Consider the following 18,760-nt stretch of genomic DNA (forward strand, 5'->3'; position numbering starts at 1 on the left):
AATGTTCCAATCAAAAGAAAGCTAGCTAAGTCATGATGAATCCAATAAATCCGACTCGGAGGTGGAAAATGTGAGAGATACAGTCAATTCGGATATTCTCATTGGGAATTTTTATCTAAATCCGATTCATGAAAGATTCATAGATTCATCGAGTCGGATATTAGAAAAATGAGAAAAAGGTAAAATTATGAGAAACAGAGGCGGATGCATGCCTTGTAGGATGGGGTCCATGACCCCACCCTTTTCCTAGAACAAAAAATTTCCAACATATAGAAAATATGTAAAATGAAAAAAAAAAACAAAAATAAGCCTACATAGTTGCAACACTAATATTTTATTAAGATTACAAATTTGAAATAATAATATTAAAATATATATTATTTTATATTTCAAAATTTAACTTATAAATTGAAGTTTTGATCAATTCATTTGAAAAATATAATAAGCTATACATATTTTATTAAGGTTAATTTCTAAAAAAATCACGAACTTTACACGAAGTTTCATTTTAATCATAACCTTTAAAAGTTGTCATTTAAAGGCACGAACTTTTCATATTGTTTCAAATTCATCATTTCAATGTATTTTTATTAACTAAATTCTTCACTAAACCATTAATGAAAGACCCAAGTTATTAATCAACATCAAATCTTATTATCTTTCAGTTAGAGTACCTAGGATTAGGAATTTTTAGTCATATAAAATACACCGAATTTTACTTTGGTGATAGATTTGAAATAAAATAAAAGTCCGTACCTTTAAATGACAACTTTTAAAGGTCATGATTAAAATGAAATTTTGTGTAAAGTTCGTGATTTTTTTAGGAATTAACCCTATTTTATTATTTATTTATGTTGATTAAATTTCAACACAAGTAGTATATGTTGGACAAATTTGTGATAAGATTTTGGTATCAAATTCTTTCGTAAGTATAAAAATTGCTACTTGCTATAATAAAAAAATGCTTATTTAAAATTTATATTTATTTAATTTTTTTATTTAAATTTAATTTAATAATCTATAATCTAATCTATGTTTATATCTTGTATTGTTAAGATATCTTAAAATAAACAAGATTGATCATACTAGTTTAGTTTTTCGATTATCCAAATCGATACATGATAACAATAATTTTTTATCATTATTTTTATTTAGTTAAAATTTGTATAATTTATAATTTCAAATTTTTAATATACATATGAACCCCACCTCACCATAATCCTGGATCTGCCACTGCTGAGAAGAGAGAAATTTATGTTACATTTTTTAACTTTTGATTAAACGGGTGTATGAATTTTTCATACTAGGTCTATGTTAGATATTTCTATATATATAGAGAGCTATCATTTAATTTATCTCTAATTTATCTAAATTTAAAACTCATTAAATAAATTAGTAGTTTAGATAGAGTGGTAACTCATGAGACTTATTAAAAAGATAAAACTAAAATAAATAAATTAGATAGAGTGAAAATTAGTGAAAATTTTATGTTTGGTGAGAATTAATGAAAGAATTCGTTTAGTCCTTTTATTTAAAAAAGTATATAGATTAAGTAAAAAATTACTTAAAATATTAAATTAAAAATATTGACATAAAAGTTTCTACTTAAAAATTTCAATTGTCAATTCTTTTAATTTTTTAATGAAAATAACTTTAATATTTTATTTAATAATAAAGTATCAATAGGTATTCATAAAATAATTTTTTTATTTGTATATCCTTTATTAATATTATTAATTATTTTATCCTTATATATTTATGTACATATTTTAGTACAAAAATTATCATTATCAGCAGTTAATAATCTCAATTGTAAGTATATAAATTAATGATTATAAAAAAAAAAAATCATTAATAAACCTCTTATATTAAAATATCAATAGTTTCAATAGTAAAGTTATAAATAAATTATTATCAATATGTAAAAATTTCAGTGATTATTATTTTCAACACTTAAAATTCAATATTTAATTTTCTTTTTGATAAATATAAAAATCAACAACTTTTTTTTAAATCAAAATGGAAGAAATGGTCTCGGCGGGGCTCGAACCCGCGACCTTCGGCTCATAAGACCAACGCTCTAACCAACTGAGCTACGGACCAATTCAATAAATTTCCAACATTTAATTTAGAATTTTATCAATCACTATCTTCAATTTCATTTAATTATTTATGTTTTTGGGTGCAATTTAACAAAAAAAATGAAATTTAAAACATATGTCATGATTTATCAAATATGGATCAAAATTTTCTGATTATTTATGATTTAGCTGGTGCAATTTAACAAAATAAAATAAATATAAAATAGATTTTTCAAGTTCACTTTAATTTGAGAGGTCAAATTAATAACATTATTTATAAAATAAAAAGTTATAAAAAATATATATCAAACTATATACCTTTTATTTATAAAAAAATGATTTAAATATATTAAACTTGAAAAAAAGTTGACGGGAGGGGCTAGTCTAATACGTCATCGGCGAACTGAGTCAATCACATTATAACACGTCATTAAAATAATGGTATTATGCTGTTTTTTTATATTTTTTAATATTAATTTTACAATAATACTATTATTTTAATGACGTGTTATAATATTATTGATTTAATTTACAGATGACGTGAAAAAATAAATCTACCTAATAATTTCTCATCATGATAAGAAAGAACACATATATTATGAGTTATCAAATATGGTTGAGGATATTTTGTATTTCCAAAAAAGGTAGTAAATTTGGATTACCATAAACAACAAAAATAGCACATCACCCACCATAATTCAAAATATGATGAAAAAAACTGATTTTTTAATATAGACTAAGCCTATAGGTTATTTGTAAATCAAACCAATTAAATATTAAACAATTTTATATGCTTTTCACTAATTTTTAAAAATTTAATATATAATATATAACTGATTGGACTATAAAAATATATTTATAAACAAGATCTAGGTAAGAGTATGTGTTTTTTTAAAAAAACAGTCCATGTTATTATATAATAATACCATTTTATGTACAATAACTAAAAAATAGTGTTATGTCTAAAGATATTCTAGCCTTTTTATGAATCTTTACAGATAATGATACCTATTGTGTTTTTGAAGTGATAATTGTTAATTTATTTAAAATGTTTTAAAATTAATGCTATTGTATAATAATACACGCATTTATTTTTTATTTTTATCTATAATTGATTTTAACTTCCTCTAAAAAATTAGACTATTGTAACACTATAACCAAAGTGACATGTATATTGCGTTACATATTTTACTTATTTGCTGTAATTAAGTTATGGTGTCTCTGTAGATATAAACGAGTTATACATTTAGGGTATTTTAATTAAATATATCATTAATGCAATTATTAATCTTTTGATTATTTGTCCGCCAGCTAGATGTCATGAACAAAAAATAATCCGATAATTTAGTATTCAAGAGTCATATATAAACAACACTCAATCGATAATAGTTGTAATGTGAATAAAATACTATATTGTTTATTAGTTTGCAGTCGAAATGCTTTTCGTTATCTATGATTTTTGGTGCAACTTTTAAATAAAAAAAAAACAGTAGGTGTCATCATTTATCAAAATATAAAGAGTGTTTATCACATGCAACCGTTGCGCCATGTCATTTTTACATCCAGCCAAAGAGCATTTGCGATAGGGAATCTTTTAATTATTACTTATTTTTTTAATCATTCAATTTTTCACTTGGCTAACGCACAATTGGTTTGTTGCACAAATGACATGGCGCAACGGTTGTATTGTATAATTATCCAAATATAAAACAATGTATTTTTTCTCTCTATAAAAATTATAAACACCCACATCCCCCACAATAGTTTAAAATATGTTGAGAAAAAAAAAAACACAATAATAATTGGAAACTTTTGCTATAAATTATATATTACTGGACCAATCAAATGTTAGATACTTCTATATATTTTCTAGGCCAAATATCATAAAAAGGCCACAAAAATTTCACAAAAATCATGACCTTTCAATTTTATCGATTTTGGCCAAAAACTGATTATTTGGTTTCACAAAAGTCTCGAACTTTCAATTTTGTCGATTTTGGCCAAAAATGGATTATTTGGTTTCACAAAAGTCATGAGCTTTCAATTTATGTGCATGCCACGTAGGCGTCACATAGGCAAATTGAAATCAAATTGAGAGTTGGCCATAATTGAAACCAAATAATCTGTTTTTGGCCAAAATCGACAAAATTAAAAAGTCAGGACTTTTGTAAAATTTTTATAAAAAGTTTGGTCTTTTTATAATATTTGACCTATTTTCTACTCAATGTTAAGTTCATGACATAGTAGAGATAAAGTCCAGGCAAATACACGTAGTATTATTAGAAGGTAGACCCATATCTAAAGGTGTTTTAAACCTTTCATTCATCCAACTTAAAATGGCTACATAATAATTTTATAAATCTCCCCAGATAATGATACCTTTTAAGTTTTAATAGTAATAATTGTTAGTTTACTTATAATATTTTTAAGGCCAAATTTGTTTTGAGATCCCTATATTTTTATCATTTTACTTATCTAATATTTTCCTATAAATTTATATTTATTAGGTTTATATTCTTCATAATTTTGATTTAAAATGTTATTTTATGGACAAAATTACTACAAGTGTGTCAGTTGCCGTTACCACATGCTAAAAAAGTAAAAATGGATTTGCGGCAATGAATGGGTTGAATTTTTAATTCAATAGGTTCTTGTTCTTTTAAATTTATGTTTATCAGGTCCTTAGACGTTTAAATTTTTCTTTATCTGGTTCTTGTATTTTTAATTTTTTTGTATATTTAGTTTTTGTACTTTTTAAATTTTTATTTATCTAATTCTTTTTAAAAACTCAAAATAAATTAAAAATAAAAATAAGATGAAGGCGGAACTTACAAAAAAATAGATAAACAAAAAGATGAAAGTAGAAGAATTTTAAAACAGTTTGACCTATATTTTAAAATGCATACTATCGTATTGTAATAAATACAATTTTTTTATACTTATTATATATATTACCAGTAATCATATTGCATACACTTATAAATTTTATTTATTGTCGTTTTGTAATTAATTAAGTTATGATTTGTCTTTACAGATATAAAAAATTTCTACTTTTATAATTTTTTAATTAAATATCTCATTAATATAGTTATTAATTTTACTGTTATTTTTCCGCCAGCTTGATGTCATGAACTAAAAAGATCCAGCAGTCTAATATTCTAGGGCCAAATGACATTAAACGGCCAAATGTTTAGTAAAAGTTCTCATTATATCCAATCTATTTTTTTTGTTATGGCCTAAATCGTGTTATATTGTTTCAAAATATCATGATTCGAAAAGGCGTTTGACTCTGCTGATATTTTTTTGTCAAAGATGGTAATCGACTCTTTAAAGTCTCTCAATTGTTAGTTTGTAAGTTACAGAGTCGTGATTCGAACCCACAATCTCTTGATGCGCTTAGAGGTGGCTTGGCCATCCAAACTAGGCCCATCTGATATGACTCTGAAGTACTGCCCTCTACACATTTGGTAAGTGTGAAAAATATAAAAAAAAGTGCAGATAAACTCTTCATTTTTTCTCTAAGAATTTATAGATTCTCAAATTCTAAATCGGTTCAACCCAATTCTTATTTTTTTTAAATAAATAATAATTTTTGTTATTGTTTTTATAATTAAATAAAAAAATATACAAATTAATAATAATTATTAAATTAATTTCAGTCAACCTTATAATGTATATATCTTTATATATTTTTGCTAAAGTCATCATAAAATATCTATATTATTAGTTTGATCCTTAACATATATTTTATATTTAAGTAGTAACTATTTATTTTTATATTTGTGGTCCTTTTGTGGACGGAATTACAAAAAACGTCATCATTTTAATCGACATGAAACGATGACATTTTACGTTTAAAAAAATCACATGCGTACAAAATAAATAATTAAGAGACTAATTACATGCAAAATATTTGTTTAAAATCAAATGAAATAAAAGTTTAAAATAGATTTACCCTATATATTTTATATCTATAATCAGTAAAAGTGACGCATGCATTTACAAATTTTATTTATTTGTCGTTTTGTAATTAATTAAGTTATGATATGTCTTTATAGATATTAATGTTTTCTACTTTTAGAATATTTTAATTAAATATATCATTAATATAGTTATTAATTTTACTATTATTTTTCCGGCAGCTTGATGTCATGAACTAAAAGGATTCGGAAATTTAATATTCTTAAGTCATATATAAACAATTAGTAATCAATAATATTAATTAGAATGTGAAAAAAGTAGCATTATGTTAGTTTTCATTCAAATTCCATTAGTTATCTATGATTTTTGGTGCAATTTAACAATAATTTTAAAAAAAAAACATACATTATAATTTGTCAAAAATGGATGAATATTTTAAAAAAGGTAATAAACAAGTAGATTACTTGGTTTACCAAAAAAGGCACTACAGTTCAAAATATGATGAGTTAGCACCAGTCGAGCATTTTTGGCTATTATTTATACATGGATACTATTCCTCTAATGAACCTAACCAATGAAATGTGAATAGAACCTAAGACAAAATCACACCAACTCATCAAATTTTATTATATCTTAAGCCTCAGATTTGATCATATCCTGAATTTAAAACCTTCACATATTTTTCATTGATTAGAGAAATATTAATCCATGCCACTAACTAGACCATATTACCCATTCAAATTATTGTTTTTCTTGCTTAAATATCTTGACATAGTGATACTTTCCAAGCCCATTTTAGAGAATTGCGATGATAATCCCACATTTATCAACCAAATCATACTCATTAACATTTCCAACTAAGAAGTACAACTCATCCAATATTATAATAGAGAAATAATATACTATAATATAATTGACTTGTTCCAATTATAACATGAAAAACAAAGTTTATATACGAATTTTTCTAGTATATTTATATAATGCCTCATATCTTCATATGTGCGTGCATCGATCGATTCGGTAGTAGAAATATAAAAATCATATACCGAATAAAGAGTAAAGTCATTTGATTTGATTTTCAACTAACCGATTGAAATACATGAATATTATCTTTTTAAATCTTTAAATAAAAACTGATAAATATTAAATTTAGAGATATTGGTAAAATAAGTTCTAACGTTTCAACTTTATAGAAATTTAATCCCAATCTTCAAAACGTTACAAAATAAATTTCAACCTTTACCATTTCGCATTTTGTAGCCTGGCCTAATTAATTTTTCGGAAATTTTGTCATCTTTTTGAAACTATAAAGTGCAAAAACGCGAAACTTTAAGATTTTATAAGTAAATTTTTTAAAATGTTGGGATTTGATATCTAATATGACTTTCACGTATGCAAAAATTTGCCGGAAGACGGTTTGGACTACAACATGCAAAAAATAGAAATGTTAGGATTCATTTTTTAACGTTTTGAACATAGAATTAAATTGCTATAAAGTTAAAACATTTGAATTTGTTTTACCGATATCCTTTAAATTAATAAATCAAATTATAATACATGGTATACACTTTAATCATTTAAATACATAAAAATAATCTTATTCTTGCTAAAATAATCTTATCCTTTAAAAATTAAATTATATAAATATATATGGTACATAGTTTTTGATTTTTTAGTTTTTTAAATTAAAAAATTAAACCAAATCAAACCAAACGAACTCTTTTTTGTTTAATGTTTTGAGTTCGGTTTGGTTCAATTTCTACCCACCCTATCTCTTTGGACCTCTATAAATAGCGCAGTCTGCAAGAGTAAAAAGTACACGACCAAACAAAGGTCAAAAACTTCCAATTTCTTTGCTTTTCTTAGCCTTTCATCACTGTCACCATGACAAGAAAGAAGGTGAAGCTTGCTTATATCACTAATGATTCTGCAAGAAAGGCCACTTTTAAGAAACGTAAGAAGGGTTTGATCAAGAAAGTGACCGAACTCAGTACCCTTTGCGGTATCGAAGCTTGTGCTATTATCTATAGCCCTTACGATGCTCACCCGGAGGTCTGGCCGTCTCCAATCGGAGTGCAACGCGTGCTGTCTCAGTTCAAAAACATGCCGGAGATGGAGCAGAGCAAGAAGATGGTGAACCAGGAGAGTTTCCTCCGGCAGAGAGCGACCAAATCCAATGAGCAGCTCAAGAAGCAGCGCAAGGAGAATCGGGAGAAGGAGGTGACTCAAGTTATGTTCCAGAGCTTGACTGGAAGATCCCTGAATAACTTGAATATGATGGATTTGAATGACCTGACGTGGGTGATTGATCAGTATCTGAAACAAATTTATAAACTGCGTGATCCACTTGATACTGATACTGATCCAGTTGCACCACCGCCGCTACCACCAATAGCCCTGGCACCACCGACGCTGATATCACCAGCAACCCTAGCACCACCGACGCTGATATCACCAGCAACACTAGCACCACCGACGCTGCCAACTCTGCCGCCGCTTCCTTCACCGGAAAATGCTGGACTGGCGGGCATCGGGGAGGTTGTTGCACCGCAGAATCTGCAGGAAGCCGCGAACATGGAGGCCATGCAGAGGCAGCAGTGGATTATGGACATGATCAACCCTAATGAAAATATGGGATTTGGTGGAGATGACATGATCATGCCATTTGGGGATAATAATAATAACAATAATAACCCTAACTCTCACTGGTCTAATGGATTTTTCCATTGAATTGGTGGTTAGGGTTTACATGTGTCTGAATGTCGTTTTAAGTTAGTTTGTTGCGTTTTTTTATGTTTTAGCCGTGTCGGGAGGTCACCAATAAGCCTTCATGGCTGTAGCCACATTGTTATTTCATCTGCTTTGATCTTATTTAATCCACAGTTTTAGTTTAATATGTCTTGAGTAATTTTCAAATATTTTGTTTATTAATTGTTCTTTGTGCGTTTTGATTTCTTAGTTTTTTGTTCGAAATGAATGATAATTTAGTCAAAACAAAATCCATTTTCAAGATGATATTAATGATTTTTTAGTTTCAATGTGGTCATATTACTAATTAATTTACTTACTCATATATTTCATGAATACGATCATACGATCCTCAAAAATTCACTTTAGTTCGAAAGATTTGAGTTTAAATGAATTGCACTGAGCCATTGATTTATTGAGAAAGACTATATATATTCTAAAAATAGTTTTTTATACTCTTCATATAGCGTACTTTTATCTTTTGATTAACACGTGTAACAACCATTTTTTTGGAATGTATTTAATCTATGCATTGTAGATAGAGATTGTAAATTGTGTAGATACCAATCCGACTGAAAATAATCAATTTAAATGATCCATGCAAATTAATTTTATATTGATTCGAATTCAAATTTATGATCATCTAATTTTTTTGTAAGGACCGGGTTAGATAATGGATGATCCAATCGAACATATTATTTTATATATTAAATTTTATATTTTACATATTTTTGATTCAAATTTAAGATAATAATCTCTTATTTTTTAATATTAAAAAAGTGATATAATAGATTTTACCATAATTTGACTCGAAATCAAAAATTAATGTAAATATAGTTAAAATCCTATTAAATGTGATATTGTTTTTAGTTTATTGGCAAATAATTGACATTTATTATGTAAATAGTATATATATTTATTTATTTGTCGTTTTGTAATTAAATTATGACTTGTATTTATAGATATAATGTTTTCTATTTTAGAAAATTTCAGTTAAATATATGATCAACATAGTTATTAATTTTGCTATTATTTTTCCGACAGCTTGATGTCATGAAAGAGAAGATCCGACAATTTAATATTTCAGAGTTATATATAAACAAATAGTGACCAATAATGCTTAGAATGTGAATTTTTTTTATTTTTGTATATGTTTTAAGTGAAATTCCTTTAGTTATCAATGCTTTTTGGTGCAATTTAACAAAAGAAAGAAAATGTCATTTTTTTCAAAAACATAAGAAAAATTTTCATTAATTCAATATCAAAATAAATCACAAAACTGTTTTAATGTAAAAAAAATTATGTAATTTTTAAAAGTAACATATGATGATTTATAAAATATGGATGAAGATTTTTTCTATCTCTAAAAAAGGCAGTAAACAAGAAGATTACTTGGTTTACCATAAAAGCAAAAATAACATATCACCCACAAATAGGGTGTATATAGAAAATTCAAACCAATAAAATCAAACCAATTAAATCAAACCAAATCAAATATTACAGTTTAGAAGATTGTTAGTTTGATTTTGATTTAGAAAATATATATTAGTCTAGTTTGTGATTTCAAAAATTATAAATCAACATAAAACAAACCAAACCAATATATATACATATATACATATTTTTATTAAAATTATAAATATAATAACTTTAAAATAATATTTCTATGACTACTTTTTAAAAATGTACTTGATAAATAATATAATTAAATATCATCTGATAAAATAATTATTCTAATTTATAATTTTAATATTTATTAACGATCAATAAATATTATATTTTTTATAATATTAAAATATCATATTAATAAAATACAAAGATTTATAATATATAAAATTTATAATTTTTTTCATTTGTTAGTCAATATTATAATTTATTATATAAATATTATCTTTATTTTTATGATGAATAAAAGATTTTAAAGGATTAATTTTCTTAATTTTACATGATAAATAAATAATTGTTTGATGATGGTTTGAACTGGTATTAAAGAAAAAATTATCAAACCAAACCAAACCAATTTTACTGGTTTATAATATATTTGGTTTGATTTTGATTTTAAAATTTGTCAAACCGATATAATTGGTTTGGACTAAAATATCAAGAATAACTAGTAAAATCAAACCATGTACACCCTATCCACAAGTCTACAACAATTCATATTAGGGTTATGTTATAAAAATTCATAAATTTTACACGTTTTCTCAATTTAATCACGCATTTTAAATTTGTCATAAACATACAACAACTTTTATTTTTTTTCAAATTCATACACGGTATTGATGTGATATTCATTTATTGGTTAAAAATAACATTAACCTCAGCATACTAATAAATGAGTGACACCTGAGAAAATTACACCAATATATGACGATAATGAGAGAATTTTTTAAAAGGTCTGAAAAAAGAAATAGAAAAGGAAAATACGAAGGAGTTAGAAAAAGAATGCGGATAAGTTAAAATTAATAACTTAAAAATAGATTATTTTGCATATTTTTATTAAACCTTATTAGTTAATGTAACATTTCCAACATTTAATCTATGGATGAATAATCTAAGAACTTCCAAAAAAAAAAAAGAACACGCGCATAATCCAAAACCTAATCCATATCTCCATCGAGACACAATGGTAAAAAAATCACATTATTTATAAAAAATTTGAGTTTGAATTTCAGGAAGTTGAATTGGAGTGAACCATTAATTTATGTTGAGATGGTACACGGACTCAAAAATATTCATTTAATCCATTGATAAAACATCAAATTTATAATAAATAATATGAATTTTATTTGTACGGATCAGATTAGACAATAGATGATCTGATGAATCATATAATTTTAGTTATTAAACTTTATATTTAAACTAATAAATTTTTAAATTATTCATATGTTTTTAATTATACAAATTAAGCGGATAATAGACTTTTTAATATATACAAAAAATAACAGAACATGCTGACGGTGCATGGTAGAAAAATAAAAATATTTGATCGAGAGACATACAATTACATTTTACACATAAGTTATAATTATTTTATGCTACCTAACTCATATCTAGAATTTATTTTTAATGAATGATAGAATATGTTAAATATTATTTTAGATTGTATGTTACTCAATGTTAGACTTAATTTGATTCCCATAGAGCATAGAGTGAAGCTGTCAATTCATAGTACATACTATGCAAAAAGAAAAAGAATAATATGTTTTATTTAATTATTACCAAAATATTATGTCATTTATATGTAATTGATTCCTTTGTATAAAACATTTCTATTTACGTATTCAATACTATCTACCTCAATGTCTTATTTTTGCATGATTACAATTCATCATATTGCAACAGGCAGATAATAAAGCAATAGAAACGTATTAATTTTGCTAGGTATACGTTAGAGGTGACCGATTATATTTTCCATTTTTGTGGCAGTAATTAATTGATATTTGATTTTGATGTGAAATGGATGATTTTATGGTATAAATAAACATTCAAAACTCATTATGTGTACATACAATGCATAATAAGCATTTGGGTACATTTATTTAAAATCTTATTTCTCAAAAAAATATATAATCTTTGGAATATAATTAAGCCAATTAACAATTAATCAAGTAATTGTTAACTTTTAATTACCAACTTATTAATTAGGACCATTGGTTATGTTTATGCTGGTATCAGGAATGACAGGATTGACTAGTCAAGCAAAGATATTTCTTAAGATCGGACAAATTAAATAATATAAAATGTCATTCTATATATCTAGACATGTTTAAAAATTAGCAAGTGTATAAGAATCTGATTTTTTTTATAGTGTAACTCTAAAATAGAATTAGTTTGCTAGTGGAGAGCTTTGAGTGCACATAAATATCTAACATCCTAAAGTAGTCTCCTTCTTCCATTCTATGTTATAGAATCTATACATTTTGTCTAAAAATAATAATATTTAAAATATAATTTTACTTTATATTAATTTAATATAATTTTTTAACTCTTTATATTTGTCTGACTGAAAAGGACAAAATTAAGTGAATCATTAAGTTAAGAATATAAATAATAAAAAGCAATATTTATTTTTCTCGCTTCTTTCTTTCAAATTAAATACTTCAATCATCTATAGTTATAATTTTTAATTTTTCTTTCCAACTGTTATTAATGGTTTATTTTTGACAGTAGTCATCTTCTTTTAATGTTGTTTTATTTTCATCAAATTTAATTATTCAATCATTTTATTCTACGTCAGATTATTAAAAATGGTTTTAAATTACATTTATAACCTTTTGAAATTAATGAATTTTTTTCTTGTGATGACAAAATTAAATTAAAAATATATAAATAAGTGAAAATAATTAATTAGGATGAAATATCCAAAAATTATTTACCAAGTTGAATAGGACAAACAAAAAACAAAAGGTTATTATTAAAAGTTTAAAGACTAACATTTAAATTAAAAGTTTAAAGACCAACTTTTAAAATTTCATGTAGCAAAATTGACATTAATCATCATAAAACAGTAAAGAAGAGAAGTGAGAAAAAAGAAGCACTAGTAGTTTTAGAGGTCACATGGTGGAACCTTCAAAAAAAGGATCTTGCCAATTTAGATGGCCACCATTCCTTACAGCTATACACTACACCCTTTCTATTATATTTCTTTGGGAAGATTAGGATAATACTCTATTTCCTAAAATAATTTGATTTCCTACCTCAACAAGGAAAAGATAGAGAAAATACCTCATAATTTTAATGCTTTTATTTTTTTACTCTAAAGCATGTTTATATTGTAATTATACCTACTTTCTATTAATTTTTTACTCTAAGTAACTTATATTACAGTTGTCATATTTTTACATATCTCTCTCTTTTTCTTTCTCTCTCCTCTCTCCTCTCTCTTCTTCTTCTTCTTCTTCTTCTTTTGTGTTTGTTTTTTTCTTCGTTAATTTTCTTCTTCTTCTTTATTTCTTCTCCATTTTTCTTTATACCTTCATCGCTTCGCCGCCGTTTCTTCATTACTCCACCATCACTGCATTATTCAATCATATTTTATTTTTTCTTTTAATTCATGGTGATTATTGCGATTTTTTAACATTCAGATATAATTAAATTGCTCTTGAATTTTTTTTTTCAATTTTAGATCTAAAAATCTGCATGAAAAAACGATATTATGATGAAAAAATGATTTTCTGCAAAAAAAAACAGCATCTGATTATCATATGATTATCATAACACTGCAGAAAAAAAAGATTTTTTATAAAGAAAACAGTCTCTGATTATCATATGAGTATCACTGTATTATCATGCTGTTATCATAACACTCCATTAAGAATGATTTTCTACAAAAAAAAAAATTGATTATCATGGTGTATTATCATCTCGTTATCATAATATAATCATATGATACCGAGATGATAATGTATTATTGTACCTAAATGATAATGTTATGACAACGACATAATAATAAAATTATGATAACAGTATGATAATATGAAAGCTATATAAAAAAAATTACATAAAAATTATGATAACGAAATGATAATGTGAAGAAAATAGTATGATAATGAAGTATAATAAGGTCATATTATCATACTATTATCTTCACCTTATCATAATTTTTTTGTAATTGTTTTTTTCATACATGTATCATATTATCATACTATTATCTTCACATTATCATCTCGTTATCATAATTTTTTGTATTTTTTTTCGTACAGATATCATATTATCATACTATTATCTTTACATTATCATCTCATTATCATAATTTTTCTGTAATTTTTTTACATATATGTATCATATTATCATACTATTATCATAACTTTATTCTTTTATTATCATCTGGTTATCATACTGGTGTCATGAATCTATTTGTTATTCTATTTTCACGTACGTTATCATCTAGTTATCATAACCTTATCATAATTCATTATCATCTAATTATCATACTCCAGTGTTATGATAACGACATGATAATCAAACACTATTTTATCATACATTATCATAGATGTTATCATATATGTATCATAAATATTATCATCTCGTTATCATATGATAAAACATTATCATATGACACTATTTCTGTAATTTTTTTTCCATATAAGTATCATATGATAATGTTATGATAACAATATATGATAATATTATGATAACAATATGATAATCAAACATTATTTTCTACAGAATTTTTTTCCTGCAATGTTATGATAATTACATGATAATATAGTGATACTCATATGATAATCAGAGGATGTTTTTCTATATAAAAATTATCTTTTCTGCAGTGCTGTGATAATGTGATGATAATGCAGTGATACTCATATGATAATCAGATGCTGTTTTGTTTGCACAAAATCGTTTTTTGTGCAGAAAATTGTTTATTTCATAATAAAATCCTTTTCATGCAGATTTTTAGATCTAAAATTGAAAAAATCAAAGAGTAATTTATTTAGATCTGAAAGTTAACATAAATCGTATTAGTCACCACGAATTAAGAAAAAAAAATTAAAATCAAATATGAAACGAACAGAGAGCGACAATAGAACGATGGCAGAGCGGCGGCGGATTGACGGCGGAGCGGCGAAGAAAAATAGAATAAAAATGGAAAAGAAAAGAAGAAGAAAAGAAGAAGAAGAAAAAAAATGGTGGAAAAAACAAACAGAGAAGAAGAAGAAGAAAGAAAGAAAGAAAGAAAGAAAGAGAAAAAAGAAAAAAGTGACAGTTGTCACTTACAGTAGAGAAAAATGGTTAGAGTAAAATAATAATAAAAGTTAGGCATAATTATAATATAAACATGTGTTAGAGTAAAAAAATAAAAACAATAAAAATGTGAGGTATTTTCTTTATCTTTTCCTTGTTGAGGTAGGAAATCAAATTATTTTTAAAAATGGAGTATTTATCCTAATTTTCTCTATTTCTTTTAGCCCAGTATCTATTTATACTTCTCCCTTGTTTTCACTATGTTTTTCTTTTGTTTTTAGTCCAATTTAACTAAATTTCAAATCAAACTCTAGGTTCCACATTTTTGCTAGTTTAAGCATAGGCAATTAGGAGGTGCCTATTCGTTTTAAATCAAATTAAACCGAATTTTTAAAATTAAATTTAACTGAAGGCTGAGCTGAAGTGAAGTGGTAAAGACTCCTTCTTCCTTAACCAGAAGTTTTAAACTTGAATATTAAGTATGAAATAACTTTATAAAATTTAGAAATTGGTTTCATCATATTAACGGGTTCTATCTCGTACGATCTGAATTAGTCAAAACAATGACTCTAGACATTAGGTGATACTTGAACTTAAAAAATCAAGCCGATTAAATCGTTGACAAAAATAAAAGTGAGGGACGAAATCGTTGAAAAAATCAAAAGTGGGGGACCATATAGTTTAATCGATTTCGTTGACTAACACCAGAAATAAACAGAAGAACTGAATCATTGACATAAACAAAAATTATCTACGGAGTATAGATCTGAAGTGCTATCAGTAGAAATCTTATTTTTAATATTTTCTCAATCGGACTCATTCAAAGACCAAAGAGTCGATTTGTGGTTTTAAAATAACCTTCGAATGGAGCGGACGGATCGCCGAGTTGCATATTCAAAGAGCTCCGTTAATGCGATTGAAGAAATTAGATATGATTTTCTGTTATTTTACTGATGTTCTATTATTGTATCTCTTGAATATATTGATATATTTAATATTTGATCAAAGTTGTATTTTTATTTCTCTATTAATGAAATTTTCATTATTCTCAAAAAAAAAAATTAGCTGATTTTTTATGTTGAAAATTGAACCGATCCGAAGAAATTGATGTTTCTATTAAACTGAACCAAATTTTTTGGTTCAATTTTTTCATACCCTTTTAGGAAACCTATCTAATTATTAGAGATTAGAATTTGAACAGTTTAATTTTATTAAATTGATTAATAATTTACAAAATATGTAGATTAAGACTTTCCAATTATTTAATACAACATCAAATCCAAGGTGAAGAATTATCTGCGTAGTCTTCAGGCTTAAAGAGATCACGCTAGATGAATTTCTACCTATATCATTTCATAGACCTCGAAACTCAAGTTGTAGCCTAATAACCAAAAGAAAGAAAAATTGAAAAAATTTACAGCTGCACAAATTATACTCTAAAAGAATAAAATAGCTAATATGGCTTGATTCCTCTTAATTAGGACCTTAAACTTGTTTTAAAGTAAGGGTCAGTTACAATTTAAAACATAGGACTTCATCGTATTTCGTAATTACAACACAAATCTTGATAATGTCAAACACGAACTATCAATTTTTTACGATTCGAAACACCAAATAAATTTTCGAAAAGAAGATGTCGATAATAATATATATCTTAGTGTTTACATCAATATGTTTTATAGGAGAATTACTCGGTATTTCAAATTCTGCGTAATTAGGACCTTAACCTTGCTTTAAAGTAGACACCGAAATAAATATTATTGAACTTATACACAATTGAAGATGAATATTCGGTCGGTTCGATCGAAACTGAACCAATAACCCTTTCGGCTGAATAGTCACAACTGAACCGACCGAATAAGAAATTTTAACCGAAAACCGAAACGACCAAATAAGAAATTTTAACCAAAAACTGAACCGACCAAATAAGAAAAAAATCATAACCAAACCGATAAAATAGGTCGTTTAATTCGGTCGGCTCAGTTAAAACCGACAAAATTATGAGAAAAAAATTTAAAATTTGGTTATTTCGATTGATTCAGTTAATTTGGATAATTTAAAATTCAAAGCAAACCGATAATCGAAAAACCGATATTTTTCATATAAAAATTAAACTGGACGAATTTACCATTTTAACTAAACCGAATCGACCGAAATTCATTTGTTCAATCGGTTAATGCGGCCAGCCGGTATATTTTCTCACCCCTGTACACAACTATTTGAAGATTCTATAAAATGTTGATCGTGAAGATGCTCTGATATCTCTGACATGAATTAGTCCTTAGAGAATATTATTAAGGATGCATCAAACCAATTAGCCCTCACCAATACTTTAATTTTCCGTCAGTCATATTTAACTTTTTTTTTTTCCAATTGAATGGCTTATAACCTTAATGTCATTATTTTGTCACTATGTTGAGTCACTTTCTGAGTATCTAATAGTTACTGTGCATGTTCTGAAGCAAGTTGATGTAATGAAATTGAAGCAAGAATGGAGGAGGATAAAGAAGAATGAAACATTAAAAAGTAATAGATTGTCAGAGAAAGATTAAAGGTAAAAAAGCAGTGAAAGATTGAAAAATAATGTATGTCCTCAATAAACCACAACCCCTCTTCTTGGAAATGTGTTTGATTCCAGAATTTTTGTCTCTTTCAACCACCATATTCTTCCTTCTTCATACATCAACATTCTTACCATTGCAATTAGGGTTAATTTTTTAGGTAAAACCCATTCCGAGCCCTCTGTACTTTACCACCGTTGTTCATGAAAAAGTGATACATGAGCCTCGGAATGGGTTAGCTTTTTATTTTTTCCTTTTACGGTTATAAGTAACTAAATAATTACTTTTCCAACGAGAGATGACTTATTAATCTCACATGAACGAGTAAAAATGTGCATCTATCTACTTTTTTTAAGTTATTTATACATTATGCATTTTAAACTAAAGTTTATATTTTGATAACTTTTTAGAATTAAAATACGTCCAATACACTATTTTCATTATGTAACCAAACAATTATTATTTTAGCAAGGCCTTTCCATTTTCACCATGTCATTTAAAATGCAAAATTCAATTTGAGATAATATATATATATATATATATACAGTTTGATAACCTCTTATGGCAAATATTTTATATTTATCCTTTATGTAAGCATAAATACACCAACAATTATTTAGCTACCTCAATTTTTAGGAAAATAGATGTTTGCTCCCTAAATATAAAATTTAAACTTCAATTAGCCTTATATAAAAACACTATAATTTGAAAACTATAAACTTTTTAACCCAAATAACATCAAATATTAAATACAGTTACCAA

At 25.7% G+C, this 18,760-nt stretch overlaps 1 protein-coding gene and 1 non-coding gene across 2 annotated transcripts; one reads left to right on the top strand and one right to left on the bottom strand.

Moving 5' to 3' along the window:
• Positions 1-2,028: 2,028 nt before the first annotated feature.
• On the bottom strand, positions 2,029-2,103 carry TRNAI-UAU (transfer RNA isoleucine (anticodon UAU)). The gene has a single exon. It is a non-coding gene; the product is annotated as a tRNA-Ile (tRNA).
• Positions 2,104-7,834: 5,731 nt separating this feature from the next.
• Positions 7,835-8,898, top strand: LOC126674337 (agamous-like MADS-box protein AGL80). The gene has a single exon (XM_050368774.1). The coding sequence runs from the start codon at positions 7,887-7,889 to the stop codon at positions 8,730-8,732; it is 846 nt and encodes a 281-aa protein (XP_050224731.1). The 5' UTR covers positions 7,835-7,886; the 3' UTR covers positions 8,733-8,898.
• The last annotated feature ends 9,862 nt before the right edge of the window (positions 8,899-18,760 follow it).

Source organism: Mercurialis annua, linkage group LG3, assembly GCF_937616625.2.
Source record: "Mercurialis annua linkage group LG3, ddMerAnnu1.2, whole genome shotgun sequence".
NCBI lineage: Eukaryota > Viridiplantae > Streptophyta > Magnoliopsida > Malpighiales > Euphorbiaceae > Mercurialis > Mercurialis annua.